Here is a 23,392-nt window from a genome sequence, read left to right as displayed (position 1 = left end):
CTAGGGCTGAGTAAGGGTGAGCTCAGCTGAAGGGAATGTCAGACTGAACAGGCTAGGGCTGAGTAAGGGTGAGCTCAGCTGAGGGGAATGTCAGACTGAACAGGCTAGGGCTGAGTAAGGGTGAGCTCAGCTGAAGGGAATGTCAGACTGAACAGGCTAGGGCTGAGTAAGGGTGAGCTCAGCTGAAGGGAATGTCATACTGAACAGGCTAGGGCTGAGTAAGGGTGAGCTCAGCTGAGGGGAATGTCAGACTGAACAGGTGGGGTTTGAGATTGTTTTTGAAAGTGGTGATACAGTCAGAGTTGCAGGTGATTGGGGGGAGAGAGTTCCAGAGTTTGAGGGCTGCGCCACTGAATGCCCGGTCCCCCATGGTCTTGTGACCGAAACCTACAACCACAACATTTATCAACAACATTCAAAGCGGGTAAGTCTTCTGTTGTCAGTCTTGTGACAAGGGAAAGGGAGGAGGATCACATTTCTTAACCTTTTCCTCATAGAGGTGACATCTGATTCAGCCATGGCTCTGAGAGCATACATTCTCTCTCTGCTCCACCAGTGTGTCCCTCACCCACTCAGCCCTCCCAGCAACAGGCTTCGCAGTGCTGCACCAACCTGTCTTCTCTAGCCCTGGAGGTGCTCCCGGGTGAGGGATGGGACAACCTGAGGAACATGGACATGGGACGAGTCATGAACTTTAGCTACTGCCAGTGCCAGACCACGGAGGACGGAGTCTACCTCATCCCAGACGAGGTGTTTGTCATCCCCCAGAAGTTCACTGGTGTTGTGACTAGTTCAGAGGTCATCAGTAATTGGCTTGAGCAGCACAGTTCCACATCACAATCCATCAATGTGGGTGTGTCCTTCCTCCCAGGGCTCAATGCTAAGTTCTCCACTGAGAACCAGCGGGTGAAGACCCACCAGGTTCAAGACAGATCTGTCACAAACAGGGCTGTGGCGGTCATGAAATTTCATCAGCCGTAATTGTCAAGTAAATAACTGCCGGTCTCACGGTAATTGACCGTTAATTAACATAAACACATTTAACATCTCCTGGCTTCCACGAATAGCCTTCAAGTCACTGAGGCAGACGTTTGTATCATCTACATTTTATGAACACACATATAAACGGTTCCACCTGAGTCTAATAAATCCATGTAATATAGCCTACACCATCACAATAAATCCATTATTTATTTTAGGCTACAAGTGAAGACAGATACATCGGGGGCGCAACTGTGTGCGTCCTTTATCCAATTCTGAGGCGCATATTGAAGATGTTGGAAGAACTGTACACATTTACTTTATGTCAGCCAACAAGATGAGTAGGCCTCATGAACAACAAAAGCACTAGTCTATGTCAATCTATTATCCCCCATAGTACAAAAGTTGACCTACTCTATTCTGTGTGATAAATAAATATTCCAAACAGTTGTGGGACAGTTGTGGGATGTGATAGATCCCAAATTAATACAACCACTAGCATCCCAAAAACTTTTTAAGCAATGACGTTGAAATGTTTTTTTGGAGTTCAGTTCATTTGCATGCCAAATTCATCGGATCACTCTTCATAACATTCTGGAGTATATGCAAATTGCCATCATACAAACTGAGGCAGCAGACTTTGTGAAAATTAATATTTGTGTCATTCTCAAAACTTTTGGCCACGACTGTACATATTAGGTAGTCTAGCGGCAGGTAGCCCAGTGGTTAAGAGGTTTGTCCAGTGACCGCAAGGTTGCTGGTTCGAATCACTGAGCAGACTATGTGTAAGTTCTGCCAATGTGCCCTTGAGCTAGGCACTTAACCCTAATTGCTCTGGATAAGAGTGTCTGCAAAAATGTACTATACATACTTCCTGTTCTTTTTGACTTGTACTGCAATATTGAGTGAGCTAGCACACAAGCATTGTGCTACAACTTTTACTGTGTAGGTGACAAATAAAATGTGATTTGATTTGACATCGACTTGCCATCATGTCATTTAAAAATTACATAAACCCTAGGCTAGCTCATAATCCACTATAGTTTGGGTTGAAAACTATAATGGTAGACAAATAGAGAAGCCAACACCCATTTGTAGTAGGGGTGGCCAAGCCTGCTGCATAGAGAGCTACTGGGTGTGCAGGTTTCTTCTCCTGCCCTATACACAAACATGAGACTAATAAGCTACTGATACAGTACGTAGAGTCAGCTGTGTTAGTGTTGACAGGCAGCTACAGTTCTGTAGAACGCTACGGAAAAAAACTACAAAAAATAGAAAAAAAGACTAGAAACAAATAAAATCTATTTAGACATTACAGGCCAGGCTCCACTCAACTAAAACACAAAAAGAATGAAGATGCTTTCTTGCAGTCAAATGACCAAATCGCCCTTCAGTGGCCTCATGGTGTCACGACTTCCGCCGAAGTTGGTCCCTCTCCTTGTTCAGGCGGCGTTCGGCGGTCGACGTCACCGGTCTTCTAGCCGCCACCGATCCACTTTTCATTTTCCATTTGTTTTGTCTTCATTGTACACACCTGGTTTCCATTCGCATAATTATATGTTCCTTATTTAACCCTCTGGTTCCCCCCCATGGTTTTGTGTGTGTTTGTTCGTTGTAACTTGGTCTGTATTTGTGAGCTTGATTATTTTTCCTTCTTGGAATATTTGTTGTTTTGAGTAAAGTTACGTTTATTACTCATCTCTGTGTCCTGCGCCTGACTACGCCTTACCTACTACACCTAGACGCCTTACACATGGCTGGAATATTATACATTTTTCTTATAATTTCATAATTAATAAACATGTATTATTATTTTTAACACCGAAAATTCAGTGTTTCTATGTCAAACGGTCTTCTATGATGTATATAAAGTGTAATATTTGGATGCAAACTCAAAATTGAATAAATGTCAACTGTATATCTGACATGGTCTAGGTGTGTTTTTTTAAGCCCATAACCATGTGAGTGAGGTGTATACTTTTGTTTCAAAGTAGATTTGTTTAAGACTACCAAGAACCACTCTGTGTGACCCTGATTTAGCCCACTGCAATAAAAGGTTAAGGTTTCCCTCAAAGGATGATCTTTCTATCGTAGCCTGATACTGTAGAAATTCTCATACTTACTTTATTACTTTATTATTTATTATCTCCATTGACAAGAACATTTGCTCTCTCTTAGCCCATGCCTGTATCCCAAATGAACATAACATTTGACCGTGGTCTGTGGTCAAAAGTTGTGCACTAAATAGGGAATAGGGTGCCTTTGTGACTCAGTGTCACGCTCTGACCTAAGAGAGCCTTTTAATGTCTCTATTTGGTTTGGTCAGGGTGTGATTTGGAGTGGGCATTCTATGTTTTGTTTTCTATTATTTTGTATTTCTATGTTTTGGCCGGGTATGATTCTCAATCAGGGACAGCTGTCTACCGTTGTCTCTGATTGAGAACCATACTTAGGTATCCCTTTTTCCCTCCTTTCTTTGTGGGAAGTTGTCTTTGTTCATGGCACATAGCCTTTAGCTTCACGGTATGTTTTGTAGTGTTTATTGTTTTGTTCGGCGTCTTTTCTAAATAAAATAATATGAAGGCTCACCACGCTGCACCTTGGTCCTCTTCCTATAACAACTGTGACACTCAGACCATGTCTGTTCTGTATGTTTAAAACACAACATGAGAGAGATAGACATACAGTCCAATACCTGACCATTCTGTTGATGAACTGTGGAGGGGACTCAGCCAAGAAATAGAAAACATTGCTCACCGTGTACAGAAACACATTGCCTCAGAATGCAGATGTTTCTTTATTCCTAACCTGCATTGAATAAAAAGTTAAATGTGTAATAATAAAAGTAATAATAGATACACAATGATTAATGATAAATTGTCTATATACAAGGGGTACCAGTACTAGGTTGATGTGCAGGGGTACGAGGTAATAACTTGGCTATATACAAGAGGTACCAGTACTGAGTTGATGTGCCCCCTGCATAATAGGTAATTGAGATAGATAGGTACATATAACTAGGAATAAAGGGACAGATAATAAACAGTAGCAGCAGCGTACGTGATGCGTCAAAAGAATATTGTGCAAAAAGGGTCTTATGGCTTGAGGGTAGAAGCTGTTCAGGGTCCTGTTGGTTCCAGACTTGGTGCATCGGTACCACTTGACATGCAGTAGCAGAGAGAACAGTCTATGACTTGGGTGGCTGACAATTTTAGGGCCTTCCTCTGACACTGCCTGCTATAGAGATCCTGGATGGCAGGGAGCTCTGCCCCAGTGATGTACTGGGCCGTACGCACTACCCTCTGTAGCACTTTGCGGTCAGATGCCAAGCAGTTATATATATATTTCTTAGGGCTAGGCCTCTTTTTTCTCAATTTCCGCCTGAATGACGTGCCCAAAGTAAACTGCCTGTTGCTCAGGCCCTGAAGCCAGGATATGCATATAATTGGTACCATTGGAAAGAAAACACTGACGTTTGTAGACATGTTAAAATAATGTAGGAGAATATAACATAATAGATATGGTAGGAGAAAATCAATCCAAAGAAAAACCAACCAGAATATTTTTTGAGTGACCATCCTCTTAGAAAGGCAAGTAAAAAGTCATATTGAAAATTAGCTCACTGGATGCAATTCCTATGGCTTCCACAGGGTGTCAGCAGTTTATGTTCAAGGTTTCAGGCTTGTAACTTCAAAAACCAATAAGAAATATCAGTTTTAGTACAGGGACACAGTCTTGGAAATTCGTGTTTGCGCGTGCCATGAAGACAGGACACACCTGCTACAATCGGTTTCCTATTGAACATACTTCTTTCCGTAAGAAATATTATAGTTTATTTACATCTTAGGGTGTCTGAGGAGTCAATAGAAATGTATTTTGACTTGTTGAAACAAATTTTACGTGATTTTCAAAAAAGTGAATATTTAATAGTTATATGTGAATGTATGAAACCTGTGCCGGTGGAAAAATATTTGGATGTGGGGCGCTGTCCTCAATCGCATGGCATTTTTTCGCTGTTAAAGCGACTGTAAATCGGACAGTGCAGTTAGATTAATAAGAATTTAAGCTTTCAGCTGATATAAGACACTTATATGTACCTAAATGTTTAATATCCATAATTTGTATGATTATTTATTTGAATTGCGCGCCCTCCCGTTTCACCGGAAGTTGTCCCGCTAGCGGGACGCCTATCCCAACCAGGGTGGTGCAGCCAGTCAAGATGCTCTCAATGGTTCAGTTGTAGAACTTTTTGAGGATCTGAGGACCCATGCCAGTCTTCACGACTGAGTTCGTGTGTTTGGACCATGATGGATCCTTAGTGTTATGCACGCCTCTGAAGAGGGAACGCAACACCCTGCTGCAACTCAACTCCCCGTGAAGTGAAATAGGTATGGGACTGTAGGCGTGAGAAAGGACGCCAAAAGGCAGAATTGACCGTTTACTAGGATTTTATTCCTTTACACGGTAATATGGGGAAAAGGGGCTGGACGGAACCAAAGAAAGTAAATGTCAAAGCCCCCCCCCTCTCCTATCTAACCTGCCTACCCACTACTTACCTAACTTAGCACCGCCTGGTGCGCTAACCAAAATACAAGGGGTGGTCCGCCCAGGTCTTACCTAGACAGTGAATATACTACGGGTATATGTATGCCCGCGGGCCTCTTGCCTAAGCACTCCCTATGTGCCTTACCCTTCCCCCATGGGAACAAATGAAACAGAATATCAAACAATATCTCAAACAAACTTAGAAACAAAGGACATCAAATAAGCTCTATGTGAGTAACAATCTCACACAGAACATACCAACTGCTCCCAGCAACAACTAACACAGTACATACCAACGACCAACATGCTATAACCCTCAGCCATCAACCTCCTCTCTCAGCAATGATCTATATCACATTCAATCTCTCCAGCAATGATCTCAGCCTGCAATGATCTCAGCCTGCAATGATCTATATCACATTCAATCTCTCCAGCAATGATCTCTGCCTGCAATGATCTCAGCCTGCCTATCATCTCTCAGCCTGCCTATCATGTCTCTCTTCTGAACAACAGAACACTGGCTTTTATAGCTTCAGAAGGCATTGGTAATTAGAGACAGCTGCGTCTTGACGAGGGGGCGGGGTCAGCTCTCCAATCATCAATTGGGGCCGACCAATCAGCTGCTTCGGGAGAATTTCAGGAAGCCATCTCCTGAAACACACACACTCAAATACAAACTACAACACAGAAACTGGGGAACGTAACAGTTAGTGATGTGGACACCAAGGAACTTGAAGCTGTCAACCTGCTCTTGTCAATGTGAATGGGGGTGTGCTCAACTCTCTGTTTCCTGTAGTCCACGATCAGCTCCTTTGTCTTGCTGACGTTGAGGGAGATGTTGTTGTCCTGGCACCCCACTGCCAGTTCTCTGACCTGCTCCCTATAGGCTTAATCATCGTTGGCGGTGATCAAGTCTACCACCGTCATGTCGTCGGCGAACTTAATGATGGTGTTGGAGTCGTGGTTGAACAGGAAGTACAGGAGGGCACTAAGCACGCACCCCTGAGGGGCCTGGTGTTAAGGGTCACTGTGGTGAATGTGTTGTTTCCTACTCTCACCCCCTGGGGGCGTCCTGTCAGGAAGTCAAGGATCCAGTTGCAGAGGTAGGTGTTCAGTCCCAGGGTCCTTAGCTTAGTGATGAGCTTAGAGAGCACTATGGTTTTGAACGCTGAACTGTAGTCAATGAACAGCATTCTCACGTAGGTGTTCCTTATGCCCAAGTGGGAAAGAGCAGTGTGGATTGCAACAGAGATTTCCTCATCTGTGGATCTGTTGGGGCGGTATACGAATTGGAGTGGGTCCAGGGTGTCTGGGATGATGGTGTTGATGTGAGCCATGACCAGCCTTTAAAATCATTTCATTGCTACATATGCGAGTGCTATGGAGCGAAAGTCATTTAGACAGGTTACCATGGCATTCTTGGGCACAGGGACTTTGGTGGTCTGCTTGAAACATGTAGGTATTACACACTGGGTTAGGAAGAGTTTGAAAAAGGACACCTAACTCAATAAAGTAAGCCTATATAGTGTGTGTGTGTGTGTGTGTGTGTGTGTGTGTGTGTGTGTGTGTGTGTGTGTGTGTGTGTGTGTGTGTGTGTGTGTGTGTGTGTGTGTGTGTGTGTGTGTGTGTGTGTGTGTGTGTGTGTGTGTGTGTGTGAGTGCGTGCGTGCATGCGTATGTGCTACAATTGTTTGTGCGTGTGTGTGTGTGTGTGTGTGTGTGTGTGTGTGTGTGTGTACACCTGCATCGAGGTTAGTCTATATTTAACCTGTATATTTTCCCAGCTGTTTCCATGGTACTTCATCACAGCTAATGACTGTTGACTCCTATCACCACCTCACTCCATCACAGCACAAGTAGACCAGTGGAGGAAATGTCAGATCTGTTGACATCAGGTGACAACAACAGCATGAATCATTGATTCATTACAAGAGATCATTCTGGGAATAGACTTTAGAGGGCGGTGAGTTTCTTTGAAAGCTTTGTAGCGAACATTGTATTCTCATACCTCTATTAAAGGCCCAATCCTTAATTTGAAAGGAGGGAAATCCATAACTTTTTCAATTTAAATTGCAAGACAACAAACAGATAGTATGTTCTTCAAATCAATGGTATACTATACATAAATGTTCAAATTACCAAAAATGCCTGTAAATATCACAGATTTCATCTGTCACCTGACTTCACTCTGGATGGCCGCTTGTCCGCCAGGCTGAGGAGATCGCAGATGCAATAGAAAACAAGGCAGCGTATTTATCTGAGAAGACGGTGCTTGGCCTTGGCAACCATGTGATAACCAGCATCGATGCAGGTGCCTCCTTAGTGCAAGAGGACTATCTCAGTGCCAATTACGTGTCCACGACAGACAAGTTCTCTGTCAAGGCATTGGCAGGTCTAAACTTCTTTGATAAACTCAAGTTTGACATTGGCAGCAAGGGTGCACAAGAGACATCTGACTCACTCAGTTATCAGGGCAACGTCACCTACTTCATGGTGGGGCACCCTTCTACCCGGGCATCACTCTGCAGAAATAGCATGAGAGCACCATGAACAGCCCGGTAGGCATCGACCAGTAGTGCCACTGCACTACTTCCTCAACCGGTTGACCTTGCCTGATCCTCCTGAACCAACAGTAGGCAAACTGTCCCTGTTTGTGAGTGAAGCCATACATCACCATTATACCATCAACACCCGCCCGGCTGCGTCAACTCAGACTCCACGAACTTCAACTTCCAAGCCAATGTGGAAGACAACTGCTGCAAGGGTCCAGCCACCAACCTCACCTTTTGTGGCGTGTTTCAGCAGTGCGCCATGCTCGATGCAGACCCAATCTGCCAGAACCTGACTCAGATGAACCTCGACACAGGCTCTCACTCATGTCGTGATCCCCACACACCCACCCTGTTGCGTGGTGAGGTATTAAATCAGTACTATAACAAGATTGAGTGCTACAACATTTGCAATGAGTGTAACTGTTTTTTGGGGATGTTTTGCGATAAAAACTGTGACAGAGTGTGTAGACGTCTTCCATGTCCGTCCGCTCGCATTGACAGCTATTGGTGCTCCACCAATGAGGTGACCCCAGAGCCTCTATAGCCCATCCCTACTGAACCCTCTGACCAAAACCAAGAGCTGTCCCCCGAACTACTTGCAGATTCATTTTCTGTCCAACGGCCTGATTATCTGCCTGAGCAAAGCACTTTGAGAACATGACTTTAAATAGAACCATGAGTAAAACTGTAGGAAACTTTATGCTGAAGTGCTGAAATTCCCACAAAAGAAAGTTGTTTAAAACCTCTACCGCTTCTCTCTCCCGGATCCGGGATCCTCCTCATCAAAAAAGCTGACTAGCATAGCCTAGCCTAACGCGACAGGGATATCATATAATATAATTGAATGAAATCACAAGTCCAATACAGCAAATGAAAGATAAACATCTTGTGAATCCAGCCATCATTTCCGATTTTTAAAATGTTTTACAGCGAAAACACAATATATATTTATATTAGCTCACCACAATAGACAAACACACAACGCCATGTTTTCACCATGTTTCCACCGCATAGGTAGCTTTCACAAAACCCACAAATAGAGATAAAATGAATCACTAACCTTGAACAACTTCCTCAGATGACAGTCTTATAACATCATGTTATACAATACATTTATGTTTTGGTCGAAAATGTGCATATTTGAGGTATAAATCGTAGTTTTACATTGCAGCCACCATCACAAATAGCACCAAAACAGCCAGAATAATTACAGAGAGCAACGTGAAATACATAAATACTCATCATAAAACATTTATGAAAAATACATGGTGTACAGCAAATGAAAGATAAACATCTTGTGAATCCAGGCAATATTTCTGATTTTTTAAGTGTTTTACAGGGAAAACACAATATATATTTATATTAGCTCACCACAATAGACAAACACACAACGCCATTTATTCACCGCCAACATAGCTTTCACAAAACCCAGAAATAGAGATAAAATTAATCACTAACCTTTGGAACTTCATCAGATGACAGTCTTATAACATCATGTTATACAATACATTTATGTTTTGTTCGAAAATGTGCATATTTAGAGGTACAAATCCTGGTTTTACATTGTGAATATGTAGCCATGATGCACCAAATTGTCCGGAGATATTTTGGACAGTCACGTAATCTAACCAAAGAACTCATCATAAACTTTACTAAAAAATACATGTTGTGCAGCAAATGAAAGATACACTGGTTCTTAATACAACCGCTGTGTTAGATTTAAAAAATTACTTTAGTACAACATACAGCATGCAATATTGTGAGACAGCGCTCACCTATTCTCCGCCTTGTTGGAGCCAACATATTCCACAAAAATATGAAATAACATCATAAATATTCTCTTACTTTGATGATCTTCCATCAGAATGTTGTGCAAGGAGTCCTAGTTCCAGAATAAATCGTTGTTTTGTTTTAGAATGTCCATTTCTTCTGTCGAATTAGCAACTTTGGCTAGCCATGTGGAGCGCACATGTCCAAGAACTCTTGGCGCATGGAACGAAAAATTCAAAAATTCCCAAATAAACGTTGAATAAACTGGTCAAACTCGGTTGAAAATCCTACTTTATGATGTTTTTCTCATATGTATCCAATAAAATCAGAGCCGGAGCATTTCGTCGTGTATACGTAACACATTTCAGAAGACAATGTGGAGGTCCCCTGTGCGCAGTTGAAAACTGACAAAAGAGCGGACCTGTCACTCCAAAAGCTCTCATTCGGCCTCACATCAAGCTAGACACCCCATTCAACCTTCTACTGCCTGTTGACATCTAGTGGAAGGCGTATGAAGTGCATACAGATCCATAAATATAAGCCAGTTGAGTAGGCAGGCCCTGACACAGAGCCCTATTTTCAGAATTTTCACTTCCTGTTTGGAAGTTTGCTGCCAAATGAGTTCTGTTTTACTCACAGATATAATTCAAACAGTTTTAGAAACTTCAGAGTGTTTTCTATCCAATAGTAATAATAATATGCATATTGTATGATCTAGAACAGAGTACGAGGCCGTTTAATTTGGGCACGATTTTTTCCCAAAGTGAAAACAGCGCCCCCTTTTAAGAAGAAGTTAATGTTCTCTGAACTATTTTACAACATTCCCAATGTCAAACCAGTTGGAGAATGTTTCTAGGACATTACCAAAAATGTAATTAAATGTAACCATGTGTGAACTTTTAGGAAAGGTTATGTTGAAGTAACGAAAAATCTAGAAAATCTAGATTTTTTTATGTTCCTTAAATGTGCTGAGAATGTTCCAAAGCCAAGCAACTATCATGCACCATTCCCAGAATGTTGTGGGAAGGTTGAATGCAAGATAACCATAGGACTAAAAACGCTCTCACCAAGCTCTCCGAATGTTTTATGCTAGCTGGGATTAGAGTAAAACAAGATTATATATTTGGGGTTCTGATGGGGTATGACAGTTGGACTAAGCTCATGAGGCATTTATAAGTTATATTCTTCCAGAATCAAATCGGTACATTTCATTATTTTGTAAGTCCATAAATGCACATGTAGCAACTGCAAATGTGTGTTGCAAATGATGAGGAATAACCAATCATGACGATGTATCGCTACAGAATGTGGCTGTACATCAAATACATTTTTTATTGGTCACATACACATATTTAGAAGATATTATTGTGGGTGTAGCGAAATGCTGCATCAAATGTTGTAATGGTAAAACGTTTGATATCATTTTCGCCTGACACAATCACTTTGCCTAATTGTATTTATTGACTAATATGTTGGCATGCATAACCTTTATTTATCACATTTTGTTGATTGATAAAAGCTGAATCTTCACAACATTGCTGTTATCAACACACTCATCGTCACTCCCGTTTAACAACTCTAAATCCCTTTAGCATAGTAAGCATCAAGTCACTTGCCTATGATGTTGCATACAACGTTTTGAAAGGTCTATCATTTTCATCAAACACTATCAAAGTTAACATAACCACTATAGATGCCTTCCATTGCACAATTTATAGGCATGCCCAATTTAGAGATCTTTGTTTACATTGTGATATTGCGTTCAAAATGGATAACTTAAAATAACATGATGTAGGTAATTAAATAATCTAATGAAAACATGTTTATTTATTAGCCTAGTGTTTATAAGTATTTAGGCATATCATGCCTTGTGAAATTGTCATAAGTGCAAGAGATACTCATACTGTTACATGTAGGTCTAGATTTTTTATGGATTGATGAAATATCAAAACATTCTTTTAACAACTGAAATGCAGTTGCATGTGATGAAGGAACCACTGACTAACTGCATTGTTCTATTATCAAGAAACCTGCTGGTAACTCTTCAGTGGTTAGGACAGCGCATGTGGTGTCCTAAATCTGTCGGTTAGGAGTGACTCTTAAGACTGAAGAGTAGGAGTAAAATGTCTATTGTCAGCACATACCACCAATGTTCTTTTCTGAAACGTTTTGTGGATAAAGGCTCAGGAAGCTAAACCAGCATATGAAATACTGTGTATAAATGCTAATCTGGACTAATGCCAAATGCCTCATGCTCAGATACCTGAACACACTTAAAATTAACTTCTAGTTCCTCCCAAACCCGGATCCGGGAGCACCCCCCACAGTAAAAAAGCTGACTAGCATAGCCTAGCATAGCGTCACAAGTAAATACAAGCATCTAAATATCATTAAATCACAAGTCCAAGACACCAGATGAAAGATACAGATCTTGTGAATCCAGCCATCTTTCTGATTTTTAAAATGTTTTACAGGGAAGACACAATATGTAAATCTATTAGCTAACCACGATAGCAAAAGACACAACTTTTTTTTCTCCACCATTTTTTTCCTGCATGGGCAGCTATCACAATTTCGACCAAATAAAGATATATATAGCCACTAACCAAGAAACAACTTCATAAGATGACAGTCTGATAACATATTTATGGTATAGCATATGTTTTGTTTAGAAAAATTTGCATATTTCAGGTATAAATCACAGTTCTACATTGCAGCTGCAATCTGAAATAGCGTTGGAAGCAGCCGGAATAATTACAGAGACCGACGTCAATTACCAAAATACTCATCCTAAAACATTTCTGAAAAATACACAGCATACAGCAAATGAAAGACCAACATCTTGTGAATCCAGCCATCATTTCTGATTTTTAAAATGTTTTACAGGGAAGACACAATATGTAAATCTATTAGCTAACCACGTTAGCAAAAGACACCACTTTTTTTACTCCACCAGTTTTTTACTCCATCAGTAGCTATCACTAATTTGACTAAATAAAGATATATATAGCCACTAACCAAGAAACAACTTCATAAGATGACAGTCTTTTTTATTTTTTTTATTTTTTTATTTAACCTTTATTTAACCAGGTAGGCAAATTGAGAACACGTTCTCATTTACAATTGCGACCTGGCCAAGATAAAGCAAAGCAGTTCGACACATACAACAACACATAGTTACACATGGAGTAAAACAAACATATAGTCAATAATACAGTGAAAAAAACAAGTCTATATACAATGTGAGCAAGTGATAAGCAGTCTGATAACATATTTATGGTATAGCATATGTTTTTTTAGAAAAATTTGCATTTTTCAGGTATAAATCATAGTTTACCATTGCAGCCACTATCACAAAACTCACCAAAGCGACTAGAATAACTACAGAGAGCAACGTGTATTACCTAATTACTCATCCTAAAACATTTCTTAAACATACACAGCGTGCAGCAATTGAAAGACACAGATCTTGTGAATCCAGACAATATTTCAGATTTTCTAAGTGTTTTACAGCGAAAACACAATATATCGTTATATTAGCATACCACATGAGCTAACATCACCCCAGCATTGATTCAAGGCAAAAAGAGCGATAACGTTATCACCACCAAAATATATTAATTTTTTCACTAACCTTCTCAGAATTCTTCAGATGACAGTCCTGTAACATCATATTACACAATGCATATAGAGTTTGTTCGAAAATGTGCATATTTAGCATCACAAATCGTGGTTATGCAATGTAATCAGTCAAAACATGGCATGCATTCTGGCAGGCGCCATCTTGGAAAGGCACCTAAGTTTACGATTATTTATCGATTAGATTGACAAAAAAAATACAGGTTGGACAGCTAATGAAAGATGCATTAGTTATTAATGCAACCGCTGAGTTAGATTTTTAAAATTAACGTTACTAGACATACAGTGTGCGTTACAGCCAGACTAGTGCCGCAACAATGGCCGACAAATGCGTTTACATTTTTCCACATAAATACGGAATAAAATCATAAATAGCTCTTACTTTTGGACGAGCTTCCATCAGAATCTTGGGCAAGTTGTCCTTTGTCCAAAAGAATCGTTGCTTTGTTGTAAAACGTCCTCTTCAACTTCGGAACTAGCAGCTAACAATAGCTATGTCGCACAGACATGCCCAAATGGCCAAAGTGCAATACTAAGGAAATACCGAAAATAGCAATATACTCGCATAAACTGATATAACTCGGTTTAAAATAACTTCGTTATGATGTTTCTAACACCTATATCAAATTAAATTACAGACGGACATATCTAAGGCCGATAACTGAGCGTTTCAAAATGCTATCCTGAGGTCTTGCGTTGCGTAATGGCGGAAGTCGAAAAGAGAGCGCACTTCGTTCCTTGGGGCTTTATAAGCTCTGAGAAATACGTAGAGACTCCATTCCACTTCTCATTGGTTACTGACATCCAGGGGAAGGCGGGTGCAGTTCATTTCGATCCATAGGGCACACACAGAGCTTTAAACTGATCTGAGAACAGAGACTATTTTTCTGACCTTCGCATGTCCTGTCATGATTTTCGCTGTAGAAAGAGTTCTGGTTCACCCACAGACATAATTCAAACGGTTTTAGAAACTAGAGATTGTTTTCTATCCAATAGTAATAATAATATGCATATTGTACGAGCAAGAATTGAGTATGAGGCAGTTTAATTTGGAGACGATATTTTCCAAAGTGGAAACAGCACCCCCTGTATTGAGAAAAGGTTAACAAGATAGAGGATAGAGAGTTTGTTTGACGCTGAGAACAGAATGTATATGTTTTTAAATAACATTCTTAGAATGTTCTTTGAACATCATGACTTTAAATAGAACCACGAGGAAACCTGCAGAAAATGAAATTCCCACAGAAAAACATTGTTTCCTAATGTTGTCTGAACGTTCTGAGAACATTACTTTAAATAGAACCATGAGGAAACCTTATGCTGAAGGACTGAAATTCCAACCTAAGAAACATATGGTTCTCAGAACGTTATGTGGTAGCTGGGTATCCTGCACCATTCCCAGAACATTGTGGGAGGTTGTATGCAAAATAACCATAGAACAACCACGCTCTCACCAAGCTCTAAGAAACATATGGTTCTCAGAACGTTATGTGCTAGCTGGGTATCCTGCACCATTCCCAGAACATTGTGGGAGGTTGTATGCAATATAACCATAGGACAACCATGCTCTCACCAAGCTCTAAGAAACATATGGTTCTCAGAACATTATGTGCTTGCTGGGTAACTGAATCACTCACATGTTGTGTCTGCCCTCATGGCTGCTCCAGCAGTCATCTTTTCATTGTGAATTGAGCTCAATTGTCAAAGTTTTGTCATTGTTCAAAAATAATATTAGAGACTACATTTACTGGGGAGAGGGGCTGGTGTCATAAAAAAAATATGACAGCCAGTTGTAGACAATAATTATATAAAATATATGCACCAAAATAAATCCACCAACAGGTTTCTGTGCCAATTTGTACCCTGATGAAGACAGCTTGCCTGTCGAAACGTTGGTAAATTAAATATTTTTGCATCTGAGCTCTTAGAGCTCTCCTTTATTTTTAAGTTTTCTACTCCGCTAGCCAGCACCTCGCCTAAATAGGTGTGCGTTTCTTTTTCTTCTAGATTGTTCTGTGCCAATGCACCACACAGCCAATAAACAAAAGATACCGACTTCGGGCACTTCAATATCATGGTTTGCGTTTTCAACCCCACAATAAATATACTATGCCAATCTCAACAAACAGAAAACACATCCTTCCGTACATTGTAGGCTTAGCCAGTATCAAAGGTTTGGCAATCTCCAAATGTCATTAAACTTTTTGGAGTTTTGTAACAGATGTCTCGTTCCATTCATCAAATTGCCGCTGTACAGTTTGATTTTATTTGTCAGTCAAAAAAATACATACAGTGCATTCAGAAAGTACTCAGACCCCTTGACTTTACAGCCTTATTCTAAAATGGATAAAACAAATTTTTTCCCCTCAACAATCTTAACACAATAAGTATGTCAGTATGTCAATCTCAACAAACAGAAAACACATCCTTCCCTACCTTGTCAAACTGTTTGGTGTTTTGTAACAGATGTCTCTTTCCATTCATCAAATTGCCGTTGGATTGATTGATCAATTGATTGATTTTATTTTACAGTAAAAAAAATATTACAGTGCATTCGAAAAGTATTCAGACACCTTGACTTTTTCCACATTTGTTACTTTACAGCCTTATTCTAAAATGGATTAAATAAATAAAAATCTACACACAATACACCATAATGACAAAGCAACATTTTCTTGCAAATTTATACAAAATTAAAAACATAAATACCTTATTTACACTGTATATGACTGGGATTGCACAATAAAGTCTGGGACTTATTTTCATTGTGGTCCCTATTTGCTGCAGCATATGCTACAGTAATGTAAGGACTAAATGGGCCTCTAATTTACACAGCTCCATGTGGCTTTGGGCGTCACCTCAATGTAGTTATTATCCTTATGTGTAGCTAATGAATGATGGCCTATGTGTAAGGTTCCAACTTCTAGCCTGTTTCTTGCGCAGTACGCACCATGCTCTCCATTGGCCCCTCTACTTCAAAAACGCTTCTTAGCTCTTGGACTCCCAGGAAAATCTTGACTAGAATAGCTTGCTGGAATAATTCATTTTTAGCATTTCTTATACTAATACATTATTGGAAGCTGGATGGATGCAAGCTCTTGTTGGCTGAATGTTAAATACAGCAGCCAATAGAACTCGCGGCCACAGGCTGGGGAGTTTGAAAGAAGAGAGAATTCGGGGTGACTGTAGGCTATAGCAGTTATTTGTTCAGACCCATAACCATTCAATCTTTGTGAAGAGAAAACAAAGCCATCTGCATCTTAATCTATATTATTCAATCACGTCATTACAATGATGAAGTTCAGGACAACAAAATATGTAATTTAACTGTTGAAAACAAGGAAATAATGGAGAAAGATAACATAGGCTAATATGCATGTTGCACAACATTAGGGGAAACATTATGAAAGGTATGCATGCATCAGCCTACTAATTATAAAATGTAAAACAGGCCCTATTATAATTCAATATTAAAATCAAATTGAGAGCCTATAATTATAACTTTGTAGGCCGCATGTCCTGCACCAGCAATGCATGTTCTCTCCCAGGTTCATGGTTTGAAAAAGGTGTGTAATTCCAGTCCATACAATACAATACAGTAATACAGTGCGCAGTCCATACAATATTAGTTTACTGGAGCTTGTTTCATTTACTTACCCAATAGAGCATATCCTCCCCTGTGCCCAATAAAAAAAACTGCCCAAAGCAAAAAAGAAGAAGTTTGACAACTCTCCCTTTTGGACCCGCTCCCTCCACCCAGTAAATTATGATATGTCCCTTTATGTTGCAGAATTTGCAAAAAGGTTCATTTCCTCCGCCACTTTTGCAAGTTGTGACAATGCTTGCGATGCGGTGCATCTCCTCCTTTTGACACAAATGAAAATGCCCAATAGAATAACAATCAGCAGCATCACCAGTAGAACTGAGAGGGTGGATAGGTGAACTTTCTCTGCTCCAGACTCCCAACTGACATCCAGCTTGTTGTCCAGACTGAGGTGAGAAGCAGTACAGGTGTAGTCGTGTCTCTTCTTTAGCTCCTCAGTACTGACCTCCAGACTCTTCCTCAGCTGGTAGGTCCCATCTCCACTAGGCAGCACCTCCCCCCCTGTCAGCTCCTGTTCTGCCACTGGCTGGCCGTCTCTCAGCAGGGTCAGGTTGATGTGGCGGGGGTAGAAACCAAACGCCAGGCAGCTCACCTGGAGCCCTCCAGAAACCTCTTTATTTATCAACCTGAGTCTGGGAGGAACTTTACGCATCACAATGTTCTTCTCTCTCTTCAGGAATGTCTTCATTGTTTTGATGCAAATGGGAAGATAAACATTCTCAAAAAGTGTTCTAAGATATGCTTGCCTTATCCCATCCCATCCTGGTAGTAGTTTCCCAGCATCATATGTAAAATGTGTCATGTTGTAATATAACATTCGATCTGTATAAATGGCATTGAAAGTGTTCTTTGACATGATCATGGCTGGTTCACCATTGTCCAACATCTCACAGCCAGCCATTCTTTGCTGAACTTGAACACCTCTTGTGAGATTCAAGTGGTGCTTTAGCTGAAAAGATCTCTCTTTAATGCTCTGGTATATAGTTCCAAATACATAAGCTCCGTCCTGAGCTACGTCATCATGTATTTTGTCCGTTGGGTTAAGTCCACTGTAGATAAATTCTTTCATGTTGGAGTCATAGTAACCCACTTGAACATCATCTAACATCACCACAACCGTAAACTCAGGGAAAGGCGTCTCTCCAATGATGTGTGTTGCAAGTGCCCACAGAGAATGTGATCCTGAACCTGAAAGAGGAGTTATATTATCCACAGTTATGGACATTGAGAGCTTGGGACAATAAGGTTTTATCTGCAAAACTATGATTTTGAGATAATTGGCTTTAAAGTTTCAAACCCTCATTGGTTTGCATGGTGCCAGGAAGTGTTCAAAATGTAAAAAACAATACTCACTCACCCTCAGAAATTGTAAGAAAGCTAGTTAGTGCCTCCCAAAGACATGATTGACATTGGGAAAAGAGGTTGGGCTATCAGCTTATCATTGATGTAAATCAAAAACTGTATTTTACACTGATTGTGATTTACCTCTCTGTCTTTATGCCTCTCTCTCTCTGCTGTATCAGCCAATCAGACTGAATATTGATAATGATGTAGGCTAAATCAAGTGTTATCAATGATAATTCAATCTTATGCTGCTGTGGCAGTACTGTTGATATTTGAACTAGGTAGTTGGCTACACACCCTCGACTGGTGACCTCATCTATCAAGTCATGCACATTTGGATACTGGGCACGCGCCATATCTGTGCAGGGCAGACTGGGGGGAAAAATGCACAACCGGGGATGTGTGCAAGCTCAGTACAGAGCATATCAACAGGCGCAACCAATGGAAGGGGTAGGGGGTGAGGGGTGGCAAACTTGACGACTTGCGGACAGTGGGTCCGAACAACAATGACAAAACATTACTACAAACAAAAATACATTTTGGGGGAAATTATGCCGCCACCCAAAAGGGCAGGACACTTTGGAGACTGGAAGGGAAAAGGGGCATGTGCTCTGCACAGGTAGAGCCCTATCTGTGCAGATGACTGGTGTCAGCAATCCTGATCTTGTACTCTTTTCAACTCAACAACATGAATTGGGGCATTTAGAGTACTATCTATGTAGAGAATATTGAACAGAGCAATGCTATGTCAATAACTACAGTTGTGACTCACCACCTGGATTTGGTCTTAAACTTCTTCAGGCTGCAAGCCCGAGGCCGGGTACAATATGACAACAGCCACTTCAAGTGCAGGGCGCGAAATTCAAAATATATTTTTTAGAAATATTTAACTTTCACACATTAACAAGTCCAATACAGCATTTGAAAGATAAACATCTTGTGAATCCAGCCAACATGTCCGATTTTTTAAATGTTTTACAGCGAAAACACCACGTATATTTATGTTAGCTCACCACCAAATAGAAAAAACGACAGACATTTTTCACAGCACAGGTAGCATGCACAAAGCCAACCTAACTAACCAAGATCCAACCAAACTAACCAAGAAACAACTTCATCAGATGACAGTCCCATAACATGTTACACAATAAATCTATGTTTTGTTCGAAAAATGTGCATATTTGAGGTATAAATCAGTTTTACATTGCTGCTACCATCACAGCTACCGCCAGAAATAGCAGCGAAGCTGCCAGAGTAATTACAGACACCAACGTCAAATACCTAAATACTCATCATAAAACATTTCTGAAAAATATATGGTGTATAGCAAATGAAAGACAAAGATCTTGTGAATACAGCCAATATTTCCGATTTTTTAAGTGTTTTACAGCGAAAACACAATATAGCGTTATATTAGCTTACTACAATAGCTAACACACAACAGCATTGATTCAAGGCAAACGGTAGCGATAGCACAGTTCGACAGATATATGAAATAGCATCATAAAATGGGTCCTACTTTTGGTGATCTTCCATCAGAATGTTGTACAAGGGGTCCTTTGTCCAGAACAGTCGTTGTTTGGATTTAGAACATCGTTTTTCCCTCTTGAATTAGCAAGCACACTGGCCAAGTGGCACGAAGCTCTCCATCGTCAACAAACACAGACAACGCAACACGCCTAACGTCCCGAAAAAATTTCAATAATCTAATAAAACTATATTGAAAAAACATACTTTACGATGATATTGTAACATGTATCAAATAAAATCAAAGCCGGAGATAGTATTCGCCTATAACGACAGCTTTCCAGAAGTCAATTCCAGGTCCAACTTCGCGCTTTTCAGAAAACAGGAAATGGCGGACACGTCATTCCAAGAGGATTTATTCCACCTCAGACCAAGATAATCACTTCATTTCTTCTCTCACTTCCTCTTGACATCTAGGGGAAGGTGTATGACGTGCATGTATACTAATACGTATCATGCCCATTTATAGGCAAGCCCTAGAACAGAGACCTCGAATTCAGAAATCTCACTTCCTGTCAGGAAGTGGGCTGCAGAATGAGTTCTGTTTCACTCAGAGAAATAATTCAAACGGTTTTAGAAACTAGAGAGTGTTTTCTATCCAATAGTAATAATAATATGCATATTGTACGAGCAAGAATTGAGTACGAGGCCGTTTGAAATGGGCACCTTTTTCCAAGTTACTCAATACTGCCCCTGCAGCCATAAGAAGATTTATGTAGCTTTTTTTTTTACATTGGATAAAAGTAGAGACTCAAAGCTACAAAATGGTATATCATACACTGCATTTGAGGAACAATAGGAAAGTAATTCTGCTTTGAAAGTTGATCAACTTGTAAGGGAGTGCGTAACTGGTGGCAGGGAAGTCAGGCGCAGGAGAGCAAAACTGGGTAATCAACAGAGCAGTTTTATTCATAAAAACACCGGAAACCAGAACAATAAATAAATGAGTACAAAACCCGTTGCGCATCAGAGAAAACGTGCACATGCACTTACAATAAACAATTCCGCACAAAGACATGGGGGGAACAGAGGGTTAAATACACAACATGTAATGAGGGATATTGAGACCAGGTGTGTGAGAAGACAAGACAAAACAAATGGAGAATGAAAAATGGATCGATGATGGCTAGAAGACCGGCGACGCCGAGCGCCGAGCGCCGGCCGAACAAGGAGAGGAACCGACTTCGGCGGAAGTAGTGGCACAACTTGTAAGACCCACCCGTCTCATTTCGCTCTCGGAGCGCACACTTGACGCTCTGGCCGACTATTTGTTTACCTCTGGATACCATGAAAACAGCCTAACCAGCTCAGCTGGCAACAATTTCATTACGCTTTTTTGCAGACGTTTACTGACACCGGCCATATTCAACGGGTGTTGGACACACGGCACGTAACGTTAGCTAACGAGCCAGCCAGCTAACATTAGCTAGTTAAAAAACAACGAACAAAGTGCCAACAATGTCTAACATTAGGCTCTAACTAGAAAAGCAAACAGCTCTGGGAAACGAATAATGACCTCCGCTAGGGAGCCAGCCAGCTGAAGTTATCTAGCTAGCTAACAGTACACTTTAGCTTGAAATGAAACCACTTTCTGTCAAAATTAGAAATGTGTAATATCTGAAAATGTAGCTAGCTAACGCTAGACTATCTTACCTGCATACATCATCATGCATGATGGACGCGTCTCCCTGTCAGGAATGCCATACCACGGTTGCCATTAGTTTGAAGATGTAATCCAGAGACAGGTGTTTTCTCCATCTCTTTAGCTATCATACTGTAATTCCACTGATTTCAAAACTTGATCCTCCAGAAAGTGGAGAGCAACACTTATGCAGCTCCACTACACAATACATTAAAAAAGTGGTGTTCGACAGGATTACCAACACAGACTGATGAGCTCAAATAGACAGAAGCCTTGAATATGGCAGACCAAATCCAACCCACTCATTATCTCAGCCAATCATGGTTAGTGGGAAGTTTGCTCTATTTGTCTGTGGCTTAACCAACAAGGCTCGTAATTTAACAATTTTATTCGTATTTACAGATGGCATGCCAGTTTGTTATCAAGGCACATGAAAGTTCACATGTTCGAGAAGGCATTTCTGCCAAAAAATGCTCTCCTGTGAAGTCGTGACTTGCGACATACGACTCGTTTCCTGAACCGGGTCACATTTTGACAAAAATGCAGATATAACCTATAGTCCCAAACTCTTGGTTTAACATTGTATAACATAACACATCTTTCAATGAGTTGAGAGAAAGTAGATAATCCATCTTACCTGCATTGACAATGGTGGAAAACGAAAGAACAAACAAAAAGACAGACAGTTTGTTCATGATTTAGAAATGTTCACTACTTTTGCAGTAGCCTCACGCAGCTGATACTTTCTCTTTCACTTATGCTTTTCTTCTTCTTCTGCTTATTTTCTTCTATAATATTATGGCGGTCTGCAAACAAACGTTAGAGGTGCATGTCGCCACCTACTGTACTGGAGTGTGTAGTCAATCACAGTTTACAGACTAAATGAATAAAGAAACAAACATTAAGTGAAACTTAACCCTCCTATCTAATCCTATACTAGAGCCCTATTAACTATTATAAACCCTCCCCCATTCCCCAAATCCCTTTCCACATCCCCACCCCCCCACCCCTATCCTACCTCAATAACCCTACACATCAATCTTTCCCTCTCTTCCACATACCAGTACTTACAACAATACATCAACAGATGCTTCACTGTTTCATCAACCATACACTCCGTTCACTATCCATTTGTATGCTTGCCAACCAGATATAATGACGAGTTCAATGTACAATGTCCAAGATGCAACTGAGCAAACACCACCTCTTCTTTCCTTCCATTTGGACAAAAGGAACACCTACGCGAGAATGCTCTTCATTGACTACAGCTAAGCGTTCAGCATAATAGTGCCCACAAAGCTCATCACTAAACTAGGGACCCATGGACTAAACACCTCCCTCTGCAACTGGATCCAACTGGGGCCCCTCAGGGGTGCGTGCTTAGTTTACCCATGACTGCGTGGCCAAGCACGACTCCAACACCATCATTAAGTTTGCTGATGACACAACGGTGGTAGGCCTGATCACCCACAACGATGAGACAGTCTATAGGGAGGAGGTCAGAGACCTGACAGTGTGGTGCCAGGACAACAATCTCTCCCTCAATGTGAGCAAGACAAAGTAGCTGATCGTGGACTATAGGAAAAGAACAGTCAATGTCATCTTGGTAAGCAACTCCAGTGTATATTTGGCCTTGTGTTTAAGGTTATTGACCTGCTGAAGTGTGAATTTGTCGCCCAGTGTCTGTTGGAAAGCAGACTGAACCAGGTTTCCCTCTAGGATTTTGTCTGTGCTTAGCTCTATTCCTTTTTATTTTCATCCTAAAAATCTCCATAGTCCAAAAGTTTGG

General features: G+C 40.7%; 1 protein-coding gene and 1 pseudogene across 1 annotated transcript; one reads left to right on the top strand and one right to left on the bottom strand.

The window, feature by feature from the left end:
• The first annotated feature begins 457 nt into the window (after positions 1 to 457).
• On the top strand, positions 458 to 10,587 carry LOC139575659 (macrophage-expressed gene 1 protein-like; annotated as a pseudogene).
• A 5,142-nt stretch (positions 10,588 to 15,729) lies between these two features.
• LOC139575660 (major histocompatibility complex class I-related gene protein-like) lies at positions 15,730 to 22,352 on the bottom strand. The gene is made up of 2 exons (XM_071400850.1): positions 22,241 to 22,352; positions 15,730 to 18,278 (listed from the first exon to the last, which is right to left on the bottom strand). The coding sequence occupies exons 1-2, from the start codon at positions 22,296 to 22,298 to the stop codon at positions 17,266 to 17,268; spliced, it is 1,071 nt and encodes a 356-aa protein (XP_071256951.1). The 5' UTR covers positions 22,299 to 22,352; the 3' UTR covers positions 15,730 to 17,265.
• Between the last annotated feature and the right edge of the window lie 1,040 nt (positions 22,353 to 23,392).

Source organism: Salvelinus alpinus, chromosome 5, assembly GCF_045679555.1.
Source record: "Salvelinus alpinus chromosome 5, SLU_Salpinus.1, whole genome shotgun sequence".
NCBI lineage: Eukaryota > Metazoa > Chordata > Actinopteri > Salmoniformes > Salmonidae > Salvelinus > Salvelinus alpinus.
This window is presented reverse-complemented; position numbering and strand designations above follow the sequence as displayed.